At 39.7% G+C, this 20,133-nt stretch overlaps 1 protein-coding gene across 1 annotated transcript; it reads right to left on the bottom strand.

Moving 5' to 3' along the window:
* Positions 1-101: 101 nt before the first annotated feature.
* NdufV3 (NADH:ubiquinone oxidoreductase subunit V3) lies at positions 102-11,586 on the bottom strand. The gene is made up of 3 exons (XM_076187783.1): positions 11,356-11,586; positions 10,433-10,553; positions 102-314 (listed from the first exon to the last, which is right to left on the bottom strand). Exons 1-3 carry the CDS (start codon positions 11,389-11,391, stop codon positions 172-174), a joined length of 300 nt encoding a protein of 99 aa, XP_076043898.1. The 5' UTR covers positions 11,392-11,586; the 3' UTR covers positions 102-171.
* Positions 11,587-20,133: the final 8,547 nt, after the last annotated feature.

Raw genomic sequence — 20,133 nt, 5'->3', positions numbered from 1 at the left:
TTTTATCAAATGCCTACTTTAGCAACCACTGCATTTCTATCATCTATGAAAATTCACCATACCTAAATTTCAATCAAAGGAAAAGAAAAAATCAACACCAATGATTTTTATAAATATCATTTATACCATTCTATGAGTATGTACATAAAATCCACTTCTAAATTGTACAGATTACAATAAACCATTATCAGCTCCAGGTTGTTCAATACGGTCTTTGGCCATATCTATCTCGAAGTCAAAGAAACTTGTTTCATTATAACAATAATATTCAGCATTCTTGTAATCTCCTGTTTTGGATGCACCAGGTCCGACAGCTGCAAGTAATCAGAGTTATCACTAAAACTTCAAAACCATTTTGCACCAAAGCTCAAGAGCTTCGAATATATATTTCAAAATCCATATCTTCACTAAAGTATATAATATTAAATCACCCATAGTGGCATTTTGAAGAAAGGCAGGTTATTTTTTCCAAGTTCTAAATAGGCTTAACAACTGTCGTTGAATTACAGTGATTTACATATTAAATTAAGATATCAAGACCAATGACAAGTACCTGTTCATAGTGATCCTGCAAATTGGATATATTTCATCTTCAAAACCCATCAACATTTGATCTTCAGACCTGGCCCAAGATAACTATTAACTTTGACAACATGTCCAACCACTTTTTGACAAAGGAGGGCCAAGTGGTGGCACAGAAACATACCCACTCTAATACAATGCAAATAAATCCAAAAAATTTCCCATAGACCTATGGGAAGGCTGAGAGATGCTGTTGGCTACTGTGAAGCTGCAGGTTTCCAATCAATTAAAGTCAATGCAACAGCTACTGTCATTGTTATAAAAGATACTTAAGAACTTCTGCACAACATAAACCCTATTGATGTTAAATTTGCACATACTAACAAAAGCTAATAATAAAAAATTCACATTACAGTAGCCCAATGAGACATTCTTGCCTACTCTGTAATTTTTTTAAGTGGATGAACAAGTGAGTGAGTGTGCATTTACCTAATTGTATCTTACGGGAAGGGGAGGTATAGGAGAGAGGCCAAACACAGAGTGTGGGATCCAATGTATTAAATGTTTTGCCCAGCAGGGCTTCTTCAGAAATAACACAGTGGAGAAACATCTGACTCCTTATATAGCCCGAGCTTGTGGGGAGAAACAAACATAAAACTGATGTAAACATAATTTGCATAAATTGCAGGTAACTTGGTTATTAAAATTGCTAAAGGCTTATTTATTGTAAAAAAATCCATTGTTTTGATTTATATTATCAATGAGAGATATAAAAGCAGATTCAAAACATCTACATGTATGGTTTTCATATTATATAATCTTAGATTTATTCCAGTCAACATTGTGGCCTGTATCGAATCTATGCCTAAAAATGGCATTATTCATATTGTAAGTTTTCATATCGTATTTGTTCCAATATTCTTTTATCAATACCATGGAAACTTTCACCAATGTATTGATAAAAAAATATTGGAACATAAATATGATATGAAACTTACAATATGAATAATGCCATTGTTAGACATAGATTTGATACAGGCCACAATGCTGACTGGAATAATTCTAAGATTATTAAATATGAAAACCATACACATAGATGTTTTGAATCTACATTTATATCTCTCACTGATAATATAAATCAAAACAATGGATTTTTTACAATAAATAAGCCTTTAGCAATTTTAATAACCAAGTAACAAGCAATTTACGCAAATTGTGTTTACACCAGTTTTATGTTTGTTTCTCCCCGCAAACTCAGGCTATATAAGGAGTCAGATGTTTCTCCACTGTGTTATTTCTGATGAAGCCCTGCTGGGCGAAATGTTAAATACATTGGATCCCATACTCTACGTTTGGCCTCTCTCCTTAAGTGCTGTTGCAATCGTTGCGGCTTTTACTCAAGGGGAGGTATTGCTTGTGGTGCCCCGTCTTCGTATCTCGAAGTGTCTAGTTTGCTCTTAAATTTGTGTTTAGTTTTTGCACATATTACTGTTTTATCCAGTTTGTTCCAGATACCCATTACTGTGTGTGGAAAACTTTTTTCCAGGTCTCTTCAAAAATTATCCTTTTAAGAGTTTTTTTTTCAAGTTCCTCTTATGCAATTTAGTAAGTCCTCTCTATCAAGGATTTCCATACCTTTCATGATTCTGTAGATGGTCAGCAGGTCACCTCTTTCTCTTCTTTGTTCCAGAGTTGGTAATTTCAATTTAGCCAGTCTCTCCTCATATGACAGGTTTCAAAAGTGTTGGGACCATTTTCATGGCTGCTCTCTATATTCTTTAAATTTTCTTTATATTCTTTTTGGTACTGGGTGACCATAGTGTCACAGCATACTCTAGTCTAGTCCTTATTAGTGTGACTAGTATTTTTAACCATTTCTTCGTCTAAACAAGTAAAAACCACTTTTATTGATCTTAGCAAGTTCTAAGATTCTCCGACAATTTTGTATGTTTATGTTGATTAGGGGACATGTCATTTGAGATAATTACTCCCAGGTCTTTTTCAGATCCCACTTTCTTCACTTCCTTTGTTCCAATTGTATATTGTCCTTTTTTTTTTTTTTTTTTTTTTTTTTTTTACTTTTTCCGAACTCCATTATGCTACATTTCATGTTGAAGTCTACTTGCCACTTCCGACTCCATTTCCAAAACCTTGTTTAGGTCTCCATAGTGATTCACAATTAGTTTCAGTATTCACTTTCCTCAGCAATTCAGCATCATCTGCAAAGAAGCTCATATAACATTCCACATCTTCATCCATGTCATTCACATAAATAGTGAACGCTACTGGAGCCAAAACCAATCCCTGTGGAATTCCGCTAATCACCTCCTCCTAAGCTGAACTCTTTTCTCTGAGCACTACTCCCTTTTTTCTGCCATGCAAGAAATCTTCCATCCAATTTAGTAATCTCCTTGTATCCTTCCTATGTCTTCCAGTGTGTGTATGTGTGTGTGTGATTCACCAGTCTCGATTCACAAGTTGGACTCATGGTCAACACCTATTACCCTCCTGGATAAGAGGTCAGAGCTTGTATATGGCTCAATCTATGGATAACACTGTGACTTTACACACCCACAACTCCTTGTCCACCAGAGTTGGAGTGTTGACTCACAATGGAATGATGCTGAAATTTTCAGCCCTGGGCAGTTGTACTTAAATCACTGAATTAGCAGCAGAGCACAGTACCACCACACCAGTGTGTGTAATTACCTAATTATAGTATACAAGAAAGGAGCAACACTTGTTGGGTCCCATTTCCTATTCCCTAACTTTTTATTATACCAAGCTTCAAATGCATGAACAGTTCCAATTTAATCCATATCCTTGATTTCCAATTATCATATTTACATTTGAGCCCATGTATTGTTTGAGCTTGGGCTATACCACCTAAGCTATTCCAAGTATTTTTACATCTATATGGAAAACTATTTCTTCACATCCTTTAGACATGTGGTCTTTCTCGATTCACTCCCATGACCTCTTAAAACCTTCATCTTTAATCAGGAGATTCTTTTCTCAGTGTAATCTATCCCATTTAGTGACCTGAACACTGTAATCATATCACCTTTCTCTTTGCTCTTTCAGAGTTGGCAGATCCAGTGCTATGTCTTTCCTCATATGGTTTATCTGCCAGGCTGGGTACCAGTTTGGTTGTTGCCTTTTGTATTCTCTTGATCGTTCTGTGTGGGGACCAAACTACTAACACCTATTCCAGTCTTGGACGGATTAGGATTTTGAGGAATTTTTTCATCTCTTCATCCATTTCGTGAAACACCACTTTAATTTTCTGCAGTAGTCCACACATCTCTCCCACAATCCTGCTCATATGTCTGTCAGGTGACAGATTGTCTTTTATCAACATTTCCAAATTTGTTTCTCTTTTTTCAGGGTCTGACCCTGCTGTGAAAATGCTGCATTTTACTGTGTTGTATTTCCTTTGACCAGAACAGTGTGGCAGAGGATAGGGGTGACTCTCTCCACGTGCTAAGACAGGACGGCCAATGAAAATCTTTTGGATGGGTGCAGAATGGTTTACTCTGATTTCACCAACTTCCTTATAAGAGAGACAAGGGCCTTTACCAGTAATGGTAATTCTTCCTAGCAAACAGCATACAAACAGCACTCTGAAGGAAATTGTAGCTCTGGATTTATCACTTTAAAATTAGTTGTTCCCTTGGAGTGAGAAGCTGCTTTATGGATCATCACTATATGCTAAAACCAAACCAAATATACATCTGGGATTACTTTGATCAAGCTGCAGGCTGTTACAAGAATGTGGTAATCAAAGAGATTCACATATATATTCATGTGCTTAGAGTTGGAAAGTTATACAACCTGTAATGGCCTATGACATTTTATGTAACAGGTAGTTGCCAACAAGTCTACCAAAAGAAACACCATAAAAGGACACAGCCTTTATTAGTACTATGTTTTGCTCATTAGAGCTTTATATCGAGACTTGATATAAAGCTCTAACAAGCAAACCATTGTACTAATAAAGTCTCCATCCTCACAAGGTGTTTCTTTTGATAGCCTATGACAGTGGATAATCTTGACTAAAACACATGAAATCTGTTTTCCCTAAAAAAGCGTAGACTCAGAGGTGACTTGATACAGGTCTTTAAGATTTTAAAGGGAATTGGCAACATCAAGTGACCAAATTTTCACATTGAATGAGAATCAGACAAGAAACAATGGTCTCAAACTGTCCGGAAATAGATTCAATTTGGAAGTAGGTAGAAACAACTTTGCCAACCGTGTAGTTAATGAATGGAATAAACTTCCTGCACAGGTAGTGCAATGTAGTTCAGTTCGAAGCTTTAAGAATCATTTAGATAAATACCTAAGTAAGATGCTGTAATGATTATAATTTATCATATATTATTTGTTTTTGTTTTGTTATCATTTGTCTGTCTGATTTTCATTTATTATTAGTTATATGTCAATTTATTATTATTTACTATTTACCTGTTTGTTTATTATTTAACTATACCTAAGCATTTATTTATGTATTTTATTTGTTATTTACATTATTATATTTTCTATTTATTATTCTATTATTAATATAATTTCTTTTTTCGCATCCGACCTAGATATGGATCAAAAGGTCTCCTGTCGGCATGCTCCGCCTTTGTAATCCTTTGTAACTCCAGATAACTCTACAGAGGGACAAAAGTTCTGGTTCTCAAGACTCCCTTGTGATTCCTGTATTGTTATATATATGCAAGACTGTTCCTGAACAAGGCTTTACTGGATATACTCAATGTTATCAACATGAGACAATTAACCCACCTTATCACCAAGCACCAACTGAGGCACTAATGTCACAAGACTTGCTTCCCCCATGATGACCCTTTTCATGCGGATACCTGATTTATCTATATTAATTTATTATGATAATAGAGCGACAAACCTAGTACAGTGGGTACTTTTTATCTATACAGTATGCATGACACACAGGTCACATTACTAAGTACAGTGAAACTGTACAGCAATAATAACAAGGGGATAACCTGAGAGAGAAAAAGCATAGTGGACAAGTGGGGATGGTCACCCACTTGGGATATGTCTGGGTCAGATAACCTAGTCTACCTGGTAACAGTGGGGAAGGTGGGGAAGGACAGTCTCTTGAGGAGCTTGACAGAGATGATCTACCCGGGCTAAAGAAGGTGAGTGCACTTAGACTCTGTCATGGCATATGCTATCACCGAGTGACAGAGAATTAGAAAAATGTAACAAGAAAATAAAGAGAAGAACAAGATTACTGACCATATTGAATTATCAAAGCTGTCAGAAAGGCAACTAAAAATATTTGATTATATATACTTTATTTTTGGCAACCTCTCTTGTAAAGGGAAAAAAGCCATTGGTTATATGTATCCTTTTTTACAACAAATTTAATGTCTAGGGAAAGAATGACAAGAAACTGAAAATTAAGTTACAGTGACCACTGTCTTATGTTGCCAATCAATATGCTGCCCCATATCTCTCTTGCTGGAGACCTGTAGCCCTAAGGACTTTAAGCACAGATATAAGGTCAGCTTCTATATCACACAGAGAAGATATCTTGGGGGATGTCTAGGGTGAAAGAGTGTAGGGCAGTCACACATTCTTTTGTTTGGAAACAAATCTTCCCTCACAAAGCAATGCCAAACCACTTTTCAAATTTCATTATCCTTTGTTTCTGCTAACATTCTCAAATCATATATTCTGCCTCTTCTGTTACTATGGTGCAGAATGGTCATCACTATTTCCCAAGCAAGTTGTAAAAGGTGATTAAATGTATTGAAAGAAGGGAATTGGAAATTTCTTTCTGGTGTTTTTCTATTGAAAGGAATAAAGGCCTCCTATGACCTGGCCAATACCCTAGCAGCAAGGTGAAAGGACATTGGTGCATACATCTTCCATGTAGTGAATTCATCTGGAGCACTTGGTATCTGATGTTTTCATAACATTCTAATTGTTGGGTTATGACTTGATTAGTTGTACTAGTGTTATTTCTGTATCTCTTGAGTGATTTCTGTGTTAATGCCCAAGGGTGCTTGATAAAGTACAGCTCTTTTTTTTTAGTAGACAGAAATATTTATGTAATCTGTGTATGTTGTTGCTAGGCTTGATTTTTTGTTGCACCCTGTGAGCTGTGCTTCTGTGATGTGATGCAATGGGTAACTGGGTCTGAGGGGTCTTGCATAGAATTGTGTGCCAATTATTTAAAATCTACTGCTCTGAGTGACTGGGTTTAAGGCCTTTTGTACAGAACATGGTACAAATTCTTTCCAATGTAATGTTCTATAAAGATAATTTTGGTTTACAAGTGTAAATGCCCTATTGAAATTATTTTTGGGCAGTCATCCATTATTTTCAAGGATCCAATTTTACTAGGAAGCTCACTGACTGAGCAGATTTGAGCACCGTTACTAGCAGCAAAGGTCAAGGGGATGGCAGTTCGAACCCTGCCACCAGCAAAGTTGAACCATGGGCATAGTTCAATAAATTCCATGCTACAAAGTCCTCAGTAAGGGCTACCATCCTAGCCTCCCATTAGGGGGGAGTTTGTGATGTTAAACCATATCATCATTATGGTTTTTACTGCTTGCAGGCTGTTTTATTTACAGCTGGGTAAGCTGTGAAAGCAGTTGTGTGTTTATGAGTTATTTTATACCATACTGAATGCTACTATCCCTCATTTAACTTTTTTCTTTACAGCTTCCAACTCCATCTCTTTAGCATAATAATGCCCCCAAGAAGAAAAGAGCATTGTTTATCTGAGAAAATACAAACATTGTGGTGTTTCTTTCTGTTACCCAAATCCTATGCTGACAGTGACAACCATTTAGAGCATGTTTACTTTTGTATTTGCCTTCACCGAGGTCTTTTGTGTAGATAACAAAGCTCTGTGTACTGAATGTGAGGACATAGTTTTTTATTTGTGCAGAGGGCTGGCCAGTTACACCACTCAATGCTTTTTTTTTTATTCATGGCTATTAAGGGTGACCAGTGTTACTGAAAATTTTCAAACGGGTGCAGACATGGATGAGATGGGATGGTCACCAAATGATGAAGTGGGAGTATACCAGCTCTGGCTACTGGACACTACTATAGAAACCCAGTTTCACTGGACTGCTTTTAACCCAAGCAATGAGGTATGGGACAAGGTTAATTTTTCTTCCTCTAGGTGCGAGACAAGAGTGGTGTACACTGGGTTTTAATGTGAATGATGAGGGTGTATGCTTTAACCTGCAAATCACCCTTACAAAGGGGAAAGGGCCTTCAGTATCAATTAACCACCCCCTTTAAAAGGGGGAAATGGACTTCAGTATCAATTGCCCATCCAATTTATAAGTGAGGAAAGGGCCTTCATTCAATCAATCCACTGCCCCAGGTCTTTCTTTAAGGAGACCCATGGCTTCTACATAACCAGCAACAGCCACCAGGTTGGCCCATAAGTCACTCATGGAAGAAATATTATGTTGTCTCAATATGGCTAAGATTGGGCAGTAAGATGAGATGTTCAGTGTCTTCTGTCAAATGGTTGAATTTGGGGCAGCTTGTTTCTGTGACCAAGCCTACCTTAGTATTTTCTTAGTGTGGGTTGGTGACATGAATAGTGGTGCAAGTGTGATTCTTAACCTCTTCAATACGAGTCAAATTCTCATGTGCAGCACTGGATGCCTAATGTACAATACATCTGTTACAACTACATACATACATATACCAAGGCTTTTTCCCCCTTACAAGGGAGGTAGCCAAAAAGGGAAAGGCATAAAAACACTCCCACCCATTTCATCCCCAAATACACTCCACACCCCTCCCACCCTCCCTCTCATCTGAGCACCTCCTGGATGACGGGTCATCCCTGCACCCTGCCCACCGCCCTGGGTCAGAAGCAGTGTCGCAAGACACAGTACATCCACAGCAAGGCCGCTTCATTTAATCGGCGACCCCCCCTCTCCGTCCCCCTCTGCATATAAGGCGAGGACGGGGAGAAATCCCTTCGGGCTGCATCAAAATTTACTCACACATACTACCCCGGCCCCCACCCCCCCGCCTATTCCTCCTCATGCAGTCACATCATCATCCATATACAACCATTCTCCACTCACCTCTGTTTTCCGTCCTCTCCCTTCCTTCCTCAACAGACATTCCCCTCCTCCCCAAAGCCCCCTTCACCCCATCCATCCACCTCATCCTAGGACGTCCCCTCATGTTCACTCCCTCCACATCTGCCTTCCATACCTCTTTTACTAGTCTTTCTTCACTCATTCTTTCCATGTGTCCAAACCATCCTAATATTCTTTCATCAACCCTATCTCCCAAATCCTTTTTCACCCCTGTTCTCCTCACCTCCTCATTTCTCACTCTATCCAGCCTAGTAACCCCCACCATACTTCTCAGACACCTCATCTCAAACACATTCAAACTTCTTCTCTCTTCTTCTCTTATATTCCACGTTTCTGCCCCATACAGTGCTGTTGGCACAATCACTCCTTCATACAGTCTCCTCTTCGCATCCATTCCCAAATGTCTATTCCTCATTACACTCTTTAATCCACCAAGGCATTTACTCGCTTCTCTCAATCTACATTCTACCTCCACCTTCACTCCACCTTTTCCTGCTACACTTGCACCCAAGTATCTAAAACTATCCACTTCCTCCAGTCGCTCTCCCTTAATGTTCACTTCCAGTCTACTGCCACTTTCACCCCTTGTACATCTCATCACCTTACTTTTATCCACATTTATCTTTAGCTTTCTTCTATCACATACTCTCCCAAACTCTGCCACCAGCTTCCTCAATCCCTCCTCTGACCCTGCCACAAGCGCAGTGTCGTCCGCAAACAACAGCTGGCTCACCTCCCACTTTTCTCCATTTTCTTTAACCATCTCCAATCCCTGACCCACTACCCTAGCATTCACCTCTCGCACCACCCCATCCATGTATAAGTTGAACAGCCAGTTACAACTACAAAATAGATATAATCAAGACACCGACGCCGGCATTCTCGTATACCCACTCACACCTCATGACGCCTATGTAGGCATCATCACATCAAAGAGGTTAATTCTCTTGGGAGGGATTTTTCTCTGAATGGCTTTGTTGTTGGAGGAAAGAGTAAGGTGGTCAATCTTGGAGTGGCTGTTTTGTGATATGAGTGTGAACATGTTTTTGTATGGATGCATTGTGTGGTGCAGATGGAAGGTATGTATGTATTGTATGTCTGCATGTATGTATGCATATATGCATGCATGTATGCATATATGCATGCATGTATATATACATGCATGCATGTAATACATGTATGCATATAATACATGTATGCATTTACTTAACTGAAGTACAGTATACAGGAAAGGAGCAACACTCACTGGGTCCCATCTCCTACACCCCAATGTCATCATAGGATGCCTCAAATTCATGTACAGTTCTAACTTAATTTAAATCCTTGATTTCCAATTATCATATGCATGTATGCATGCATGCATTCATATATGTATGTACCTTTTTCCAGTAACTTAGATATGATGGAGAGGGACGTGATAGGCTTATACGACTCAGATAGATCCGATAGTTTTTCTGCTTTTAGCATAGGTACTATGTGCTTTTTCTAAACTGTGGGCAGCTTATGTGTCCAAGAGCTGTTGAAGATTACTGTAAAAGCAAATTGTCTGACTGGACTATCTGTATGTTTTCTAAGCTTCTGAATATTTTTCTTTCTCTCTGCTGATGAAAGACAGTTGGTTTCAGGTGCTTGGCTTTCAAACTGAAGACAGTCAACAAGCAAGTAAAAATAAGGTTTTAATACTCCTGAGGGAAGATATAAGAGCCTGAGATAGATGGGCATAAAAATGTGACAGTTCAATTATGGTTCCATAATAATTATATAAAATAATTTCTTTGGTTTTTACTTACGCTCACTTGGAGGTGAAGGTGTTGCCTTGCCTAAATCATATTGAACAGATGCTGAAGCAGCTGCAGTTTCCCCTGATGATGGCATATTAGTGCAGAGGCGACTAACCAAAGTTGCCTGAATCTGTTCATTAAAATTTTAAAAGATTAAACTACAATTCTAGTCATATAAGAAATTTCTAATATAATTAATCTAACACCTTTTGCTTCTTACATATATTACAAATAATTCAATACAATAAAATATCTCGTACTATTCAACTGTATGCACAGTTATCTATTGATAATTGTTAATCAAATTTGAGTCACTACTGTATAATAATCTAATACTTGCAAAGAAACATTGATTTCTATACATATCAATTTCAACATCTTTAACTTCTCCCTAATATATGAATAATTGTATTGTCATAAATAACAATGTTACAATCATTTCCATCCTTGTGAACAATACTGCACTAAAGTGTAATAAAGTTGGTGAAAGATTTAAGATACAAAAAGGTAGGACTGAAATTAAAGATAATAAACATTCTTTTCTTGATTGGAGATGTCTTTTATCCCGCGAGGGATGTCGTGTCCTCAAAGAGTTTAGACAATTAATACACATATAACCTCACAGACTGAATAGGAAATGTCACTGAGCTCACGATGGAACCGTCGTAAATCTTTGTCCTTTTAGAAATTTTGTGATTGGCATTGGTTAACTTAAGTACCAGAGCAACAAATGTTAAGTATCAGAAGTAATTGCTGTCAAATTATTTCAAATTTGAGATGTTAATGGAAAAAGCCAAATTGGTTACTATTCTATGTGAAACAGTGACCCGAAACATATAAAAAAAAATCTAGATGAACCTCAATTATAGTAACCAATAGGCCACCACCAGTGGCAGTGACCATTACAGGCACATGATATAGGCCTATATTACCTTGAGATTATTAAGGCGTCTTGCAATAGTCGCCATCCCCTTTAGGTGTGTGCAAGGAAGATAACAATCGTAGAGGTAATGATAAAATGTAAAAAGTATTCACACTTCCTTGTTTCACTACCGCTTTCTCACCGAGAAGCTATGTCGTCATCGAGTATTATTTTGACTCGGTTGTCTAGTGTCCGATTCCAATGACAAATACCTTGCCAACAGAGACAACCCAAATGAAAGTCAGGTGCTAGATTTATTGAACAAGTTTTTCAGTCATCTACATTTGATAAATCATACAAAACCATTCTACCAAACCAATGCAAGAAATATTTCCAAAATTTTACTTATTTTTAAAAAGGAAGACAACGTTGTGGAGAAATCGTCAGACAAAATAAGTATGCGAAAGAGTGGAAAACCGATACTAAACCCGTGACGGTCTGGCACGCCATTTATTGTTATATAGCAACTCAACAAATCCGTATTCTCTAATGCCTAGCTGCTCTCAAATTTCGAAGTTCAACAGCAAACGCCCGCAGGGATCGTAAACAAATTGGCTATATGGTGGTAAAACAAAAAATCTGCGTGGTAAAGTGAAATAGCAAGATATTCGCAGTGTTTAGTTCTTCAAAATACCTGGCGGGGAAAAAAGCCCCACCGGAAAAAAGCCCCGACGAAAAAAAAAAAAATTATAGAAGATATGTAGTGACGTGATGCAGCTTACGACCCGTCACACACTAATCAAAGAAATCTTCGGAGCTAGCCTTTCCAAGTTCCTGTAGTTGGCAAGCGTAGTTCGCAAGGGTGTTCCTGCCAGCCAGCGGTCAGCCAATCAGGAACTTGGAAAGCTCCTCACGTTCCCGCCAGCCTCCTTTAAAAGGTCGGCGTTTGGCCGAGATGGGCAGAACAGTAATAATGATAATAATAATAATAATAATATCGCATGTAGCCCATTAACTGACAGGCTACAAAAATATGCAAACAGCTCAAACCCAACCTGGGGTAAAACAGGAATTCTCATGTCTTACCTGGGGCTAATCAGGAACGCCCTCTACACGCGGGAAGTGAAATCTACTCACCGTAAATTACACACACACACCTCTCACGAACATAACCACATCCCACGCATAAACATATACACTTCCTTTTTCTTTGACTAAAATTCGTTTCCTTTCTAACTTTCTCTTATACTACATCTTCTCATTTCAGTTTACCTCCCACTAAAGATTTTTCCGTTTTTCCCCCTTTCTCTCCTACTACGTCTCCTACTATTTTCCAAACTTTCGTTGGTGATATAATCTGCTCTTCCTCCCGGCATTGACGCCGCCGTCCAAGCTCCTAGCCCAGTTCTCCCGAGTCACGACAACAAATAAATAAACCCCTAATGGCTCGCAATTCGCCCGGTGGCAATAGCCCTCTTTTATACGCTACTATCTTTTCATTTTCTTACAGACATTCTTCCCCTCCCACAAAACCCGATCCCGCGCAAGCGAGGTGGTCTTTTCTTGGAATCCAGAATCCAGAATCAACACAGCGCTCGTAGAGGTCGGACGTCTCTTCAACCAGCTCTCACAACAAGCTCCAAGAATCATCGCCGGCCGGTGGTGGCTGGGAGATATATCTCCTAGCTGCTGCCGGTCTGGCATGACCGACCTCTACGTTGACGTCGGCAGGCGGGTTTGCACCAAGACAAATACACACACACTTTTCCCAAGTCACGTAAATCTCTGTTTTCAGAGTAGTGCTTGGAAGAAAAGAGGCACACGCACACTTTCTCGCTGGCAAAGCAGAGGCCCAAACCGTCTCTCTCAGAACGCCCAATCTGACCGCAGGCTGGTTGACGGAGAGACTTGGGACACCTTTCTGTCCAACCGGCCCGCAACCTAATGCTGGCCTCTCGCTGACGCTGGTGAGCGAGTTTACACTTCTGACATTTACACACAATTCCCAATCGCGTAATTCTCTGTTTTCAGAGTTGTGATTGGAAGGAAAGAGACCATACAACACCCGCCCGTCTGCCCCTCCCTCGCACCGCCACTGAATCAACTCTTCTTGAATCCAAACCCAGTCTGGGGATAAACAGGCAACGCTCGCCCCACCTGTGGCTCATCAGGAACGCGCTCGCCAGCGGTGGCGGCGAGGAGTTATCTCCTTGCGGCTGCCGTTCTGGTTACGGATCTCTTCGTTGACGTCGGCAGGCGGGTGTACACCGCCCGTCTGCCCCCCCCCCCTCGCACCGCCACTGGATCAACTCTAAAGAACTTCAAACCCAAAACCTGGGGACAATCAGGGTACGCTCGCCCCACCTGTGGCTTATCAGGACCGCCCTCTACACGCGGGAAGTGAAATCAACTATCTTCTCGTAAGATACACACATACACCTCTCACGAACAGAGCCACAACACACGCACAAACATCTACACCTACTTTTTCTTCGACTAAAATTCGCTTCCTTTCTAACTTTCTCTTCTACTACATCTTCTCATTTCAGTTTACCTCCCACTAAAGATTTTTCCGTTTTTCCACCTTTCTCTACTACTACGCCTCCTACCATTTTCTAAACTTTCGTTGGTGATCCTAACCCCGGCGTCAAGCGCTGCCCTCCAAGCTCCCGGTCCAGTTCTCCTAAGCCACGACAACAAATAAGCCCCTAATCGCTCGCAATTCGCCCGGTGGCAATAGCCCTCTTTTATACACTACTATCTTTTCATTTTCTAACAGACATTCTTCCCCTCCCACAACACCCGATCCCGCGCAAGCGAGGTGGTCTTTTCTTGGAATCCAGAACAGTACCGATCAGACCGACCAACGCACAAACCACATATCCTCGTCCAGTCTTCTAACTGTCCCATCGAGCCTCGCCGTCATCATCTGCTACCGCCTCGCTGACGTTAGGCTCCACGCCCAGCTACAACCATAAGCTCCACTAAGCTGTGGCCTTAGTCCGAGCTTCACCTATATTTCTCATGTGACACTTCTAGTGTCGCACCTTGTGGCTAATTACCAAAAGAAAGAGATTAAATATTTTGTGTTGATTTTCATTTGTCCTGCCGTTGTTCCGAACTAAAACTACTATAGATAGATAGACTTTATTTGGCAATGAATCTATGTACATGAAGTGCAAATAATCATAATGACAAGAACACATAGTTCGGAATAATAATTGCAAATTCCCGAGGATAACACAAAATGCATGTACGCTTATGTCCATTGTGCTCCTCAGATTGTTATTCTACACTAAGTCACAAAGACAACATATGTAGAGGGTTAAGGGGAGCAGAGACAATCATGAGTAATACCAGTTAGTACAGAAAATCCCCAATTAAGAAAATAAGAAGACCATTTAAAGTAAAATGATATGTTTATTGAGTAAGAGATGAGTTTACATAATACAACAATTATGTTATAAAATAGTACATTTAGTTAACCCTATTTAGTTCAAAGGTTTAAATGAGTGAGTTGGTATCGAAAAGAAGTCCCACAGTGAGTCTTTTCTATTTAAAATATCTTCATGCCCTTTCAAAACAACTCATATCGAGTGAATTGCCTTCAAAGGGTAAGCCCAGTTATTTTTCAAGGTATACGGTGAGTTCTTTTCACATTCAGTGAGGTGGTGTTTAATTGGATTAAAGGTGTGAAGTAGGCTTCCTTAATAGTGTGGGTATATAAGTAGCAATTCATACCATTATTGTGCTCGTCATGTTGAAATATATATATATATATATATATATATATATATATATATATATATATATATATATATATATATATATATATATATATATATATATATATATATATTTCAACATGTGAATTATAAAAAACAACAAAGATGGACATAAACTTTGTTATGATGGTTACATGTATACAAAGAATATGAATAAGATGTCTATACGATGGGAGCGTTCTAGGAGAAAAGCTTTGAAATGCAGTGCAACACTGCACATGGACTTTGGACATATTGAGTGTAATCAAAGCTACAGAGCATAGCCATGCCTCCAGTGGTTCTGAAGTAAATGCCACGAAGCCCAGACTTCAGATGAATGAACATGCTTCTCCCGCCAGAGGAAGGCCAAGTCAGATTATTGCTGACACCATCGTTGATCTTTCCGTCGATGCGCGTGCTGAGATTGATAACTCAATCTATCAAACGCACGATTCGCAATCATAAGCGCCATGCTCTTGCCAAAGATGCCGCTTGTCTCCAATATGTCTCCAATAACTGGACAACCCATGGACTATGTTTGACGGCCAGGCGTTCATGTTTTATGATAGTGGCGCTGATGCCAGTAGACGGATTAATGCCTTTGCAACTGAAGAAGGATTGCGTTATCTTGCTCGTTCCACTCCATTCAGTTCAGTTCCAAAACACTTTAATCAGCTTTACATAATTCGTTGCCCTTTGGGCAAATCACAGAACACATATGAAGAACTTTTCCGAGCCATTGTTGAACAGTGTGCCACATTAGGATTCAACCTTGATCCTACGACAATTACAACAGACTTCGAACTCGCTAACGTGAATGCTATTCGGACTGTTTTCGGTGAACATGTTCAGTGCCACGGTTGTTTCTTTCATTTAACACAGAGTACCTGGAGAAAGATCCAGGAATGAGCCTTGTGACGTTGTACAACACAGATCCTGAAATTAGACTATTTTGTTCGATGCTGGGTGCCTTGACTTTTCTATCATGTGACAGAATTTCGGATGGGATGGCATTCCTTAGAACTATTGTTTCCGAGCAACTGTATTGTCTGGTGGATTATTTCGACGCAACCTACCAGTCTGGAAGATATTGCAGTATCCAGATGCCTGCAGAACGCCCAGGTGATGTGCTCACCGTTTCGTATGCGCCGCACCCCACCCCTTTTTCAACCCAAACTTTGGAACGTTCCTTGTCTGGTGAGCATCGCACGGACAATCATTACGAGGCGTGGAATCATGCCTTCAAAACTCGATCACGATCGACACAGAAGGACGGTCGTGATAGGACACGACCATCCTTTTGTGTCGATTGTGTCATAGTTATTATGGCAAACAGTAGTCATGATACAAAGAAAAATTAAGTTCATGCCATTCATAATGTTAGCACAAATATTCAATATATGTTATTGAATATAAACCACTTAATCATAACATAAATAACAAAGGAAAACAGGTAATATGGTCCTAGTGAAAAAGTAAACTGCATATCATTCATGTGGTCAGTTTCATTAGCTTTCTGTTTTGACCTTTGCATGACTTATGTTTTTCCTTATTTGTCTTAATGTTATTATTTAGATTCCTAATTCTAAAGTACACATATATTTTGGCAAAAAATGATATGGCATCATGAGGTACATAAAGTCCAACATTTTCTAATTTTTGCCAAAATATCTGTGTACTTTAGAATTAAGAATCTAAATAATAACATTAAGACAAATAAGAAAAAACATAAGTCATGCAAAGGTCAAAACAGAAAGCTAATGAAACTGACCTCTCCTCCTCATCCTTACTACAGAGCATTGGCAAATGAACTTCAATATCTCTAAGTGTAGCGTGTTAAACGTAGGGCCACACAACCCCGAAAATAGATGCAGCTTAGATAACACGCTTTTAGAGAAAACTGAGTGCGAGAGAGACTTGGGAGTTCTAGTGAGTCCGGACCTTAAAACCAGGGAACAGTGCATTAGCACCAGGAATAAAGCTAACAGAGCATTAGGTTTCATTGATAGGACGGTAACGAATAGAAGTGCAGAGGTAATTATTAAACTCTATCTAGAGATAGTTAGACCCATCCTTGACTATGCGGTACAGTTTTGGTCTCCGTCCTACAGAATGGACATCAATTCACTAGAATCAGTACGGAGAAGAATGACCAAAATGATACATGGACTCAGAAATTTGTCTTACGAAGAGAGCCTTAGGCACCGAAACTTACACTCTCTGGAAAGACGCAGAGTGCGGGGTGATCTAATAGAGGTGTTCAAGTGGATCAAAGGTTTTAACAAGGGTGATGCAAACAAGGTCATCATATCAAAACAACAGGGCAGGACTCGCAGTAATGGGTATAAACTGGACAAATTTAGATTTTAAAAGGAAATAGGCAAGAATTGGTTTACTAATAGGGTGGTCGATGAATGGAATAAACTTAGTAACCATGTAGTAAGCGCTGAAACTATCAGTTGTTTTAAGAAACGACTAGACAACTTTATGGATGGGGATGACACGTGGTGATGGATACGGAGCTGCCTAGCGTAGGCCTTATGGTCTCTTGCAGTCTCCTTCATTCTTATGTTATGTTCTTATGTCTGCAGAACTGCCTCGGGATGAGCATGCCAGGAAGATCTCCTCATAGTCTGCTCCATAATCTGAACAACCTTCCTTGGCTGACTCCTCAAGAGTTCAAACTGAAAGAGAACATGCCTTGGTGTTGAAACAGTTTGGCAAGTAAACACCCACGATGAACTGGATAATAATTCCCAGGTTGTGAAGCTGGTTCCCCTTCAGTTTATGATGGGCGACCCAAATTCTGCAAAGCCTGAGAGCCGTTGTGAGCTACCTAAAGTGTGAGACTGGACCTATCTGCAGGTAAGCAGGTCTATCAGGTATGACCCTAATCCTGATGACACTGCCAACCATGTAACCATAGTACTGGTCAATACTCAGGTCGTCAATCACAGTCTGTGCAAGTTCAACGAGTGCAGGGCCAACTGTGATTCTTTCAAACCTCGGTTTTATTTCTGACTCAGTGGTAGAGTTCAGCATCTTGCCAAGAGAACCAGACCATCTGTTGTTTGAAAGAGTCTTGCCATCCAGCTCCTGGATCAGATGTCTGAGTGGCAACTCGTTGGTGTGGAGGTCACAAACAATCCAGACCGGCTTCCTCCCAATCTTCCGCTCTATCCACTGCATGACCCCACCCTTTGCCATCCTGTGTTTGCGTTGGTCCAATGGCCTTCAGGCTCTGGTCTATGTTCCTCCCTTTGAGGCAGTTCACAATGTTATCTGCCACTATCTCAGCTGATTTCTTGATGTCGTCTTTCTCTGGAGTGAAATGCCACAAATATTTCCCTCCTGGCTCACTGCACCATGTGTAGTGTTCCTCTTCACCATAGCAAGGAACAACTTGGCAGAATCTCTTATCCTCTTATCAAACTCCTCTTCTAGATTACTGACAAGTTTCTCCTGAGCTCTCCTTACTTTGTATGATCTATCACCAGGTGAACGTCATCAGGTGTTATTAAACCATCGTCAATCCAGGCAGCTCTTGCTATCTCTACAGTTTCTCTGAGACCAGTGTGGTGTTGCATGCAGGCCAGAGCTATGTTCGATATGTCTTTCCTATTTCGAATCTTATGCCTGGGGTGTTTGGAATTATTATTTTCTGGGTTAGGGACAAAGGCATCGTTCTCCTGGTCAGCATTCGAATCAGCCATGGGGAAATCATTAAACTGTGAATCAGCTTGACTCCAATCATCGGCCTTTTTTTTTTTTTTTTTTTTTTTTTTTTATCTCAGCCTGGGCCTTCTCAAGTCTCTTTTCCTCGGCAACTGGTCTCTTCTGTCTCTCCGTGGCAACCTCCTGTCTCTTGGACTCCGGAATATCATGGCTAGAAGTTATGAAAGTTCCTATACTGCCAGTCTTCTTTCTCTGAGTTTTGACAAATGCCAGTTCGATCACATCAATTTTCAGTTCACGCTTGCAAATACAGATGTGGGTCTCGGATTCACAGTCACGCTCACATTCAAACTCAGAACAGAGAACTATTGGGCACTTGCAAGTAATGATGTCAAATAACTGATCCAGTTGCTTGGCAAAGTTATCCTTAAATGCAAGCTTTCCTCTCCCAAAAGAGATATCACTTGCCTTTTCCCAACTGGCTTGCAGTCTCTCACTAACCTTCTTTTGACTTCTTATGACTGGAGACTTGAACTGAGCGTTAGCCAGAGTGTACTGTGCCAAGACAGCTTTGGTCATATCACTGGCACTGTCTTTATTTGTGTAAGTTCTTTGTTTCTTTTCGCTGGTTTGACTGATTAAAACACCGTATCTCAAAACATCTCACAATGTAAGCAACTCTGATTTCAGGAGCTCTCCCAGTCCCAAGATAGTGACTCAGATGGTTGGATTTCTGGTTCCTCGTCCTGACAGCAGCAGTCATCGTGATTATCAAATCATAAATGAAAGAAAAAATGTTAGTTGCTTGTTAAAGAATGTAACCAGAAAGCAACGTTCACTGTTTAATTGTAACGCAGCTCTACGTTAGATTTTCGAAAAAAAAATCACGCTAATAATTACCTAGCAAAAGGTTAAAAAATATTTAAACAATTTTTTTCTGTTTATATATACCAAAATCTACCGAAAAATATGGGTCATTTGTTTTAACTGACCTCCCCTCCTATGACACATCCTAATACCCAATGTCTCAGTGTTGCCAGGGCAAGTTATTGAAGTATCATCCCATGAAGTTGAACCTTAGTCTCCTGAGCCACGACACAAGTTCCAATAAATATATTTAAAATCGTTCACTAGTAATAGCCCCCTTTTATACACCACTATATTTTCATTTTCCCACAAACACCGATTCCGTGTGAGTGGGTGATCTTTTCTAAGTAGTCGTTCGACAGCCGTTGAGGAGAGAATTACTTGGTCCGAAAGGCTTGTCTGTAGAATCTACTTAAAGTCCAACTGAGAAGGTTTTGGTTTTCTTTGTTATTATTTTTTTCATATATGAAAATATAACTCAGAAGAAGTTAGAACACTAAAATGCACGTTTCTAACATTTTATAGTATTGATTTTATCCAGA

The sequence above is a fragment of the Oratosquilla oratoria genome, chromosome 7 (genome assembly GCF_046742065.1).
Source record: "Oratosquilla oratoria isolate Oo_2021 chromosome 7, ASM4674206v1, whole genome shotgun sequence".
NCBI classification, from domain to species: Eukaryota; Metazoa; Arthropoda; class Malacostraca; order Stomatopoda; family Squillidae; genus Oratosquilla; species Oratosquilla oratoria.
The sequence above is the reverse complement of the archived record's forward strand: the minus strand, read 5'-3'. Positions and strand labels throughout refer to the sequence as shown.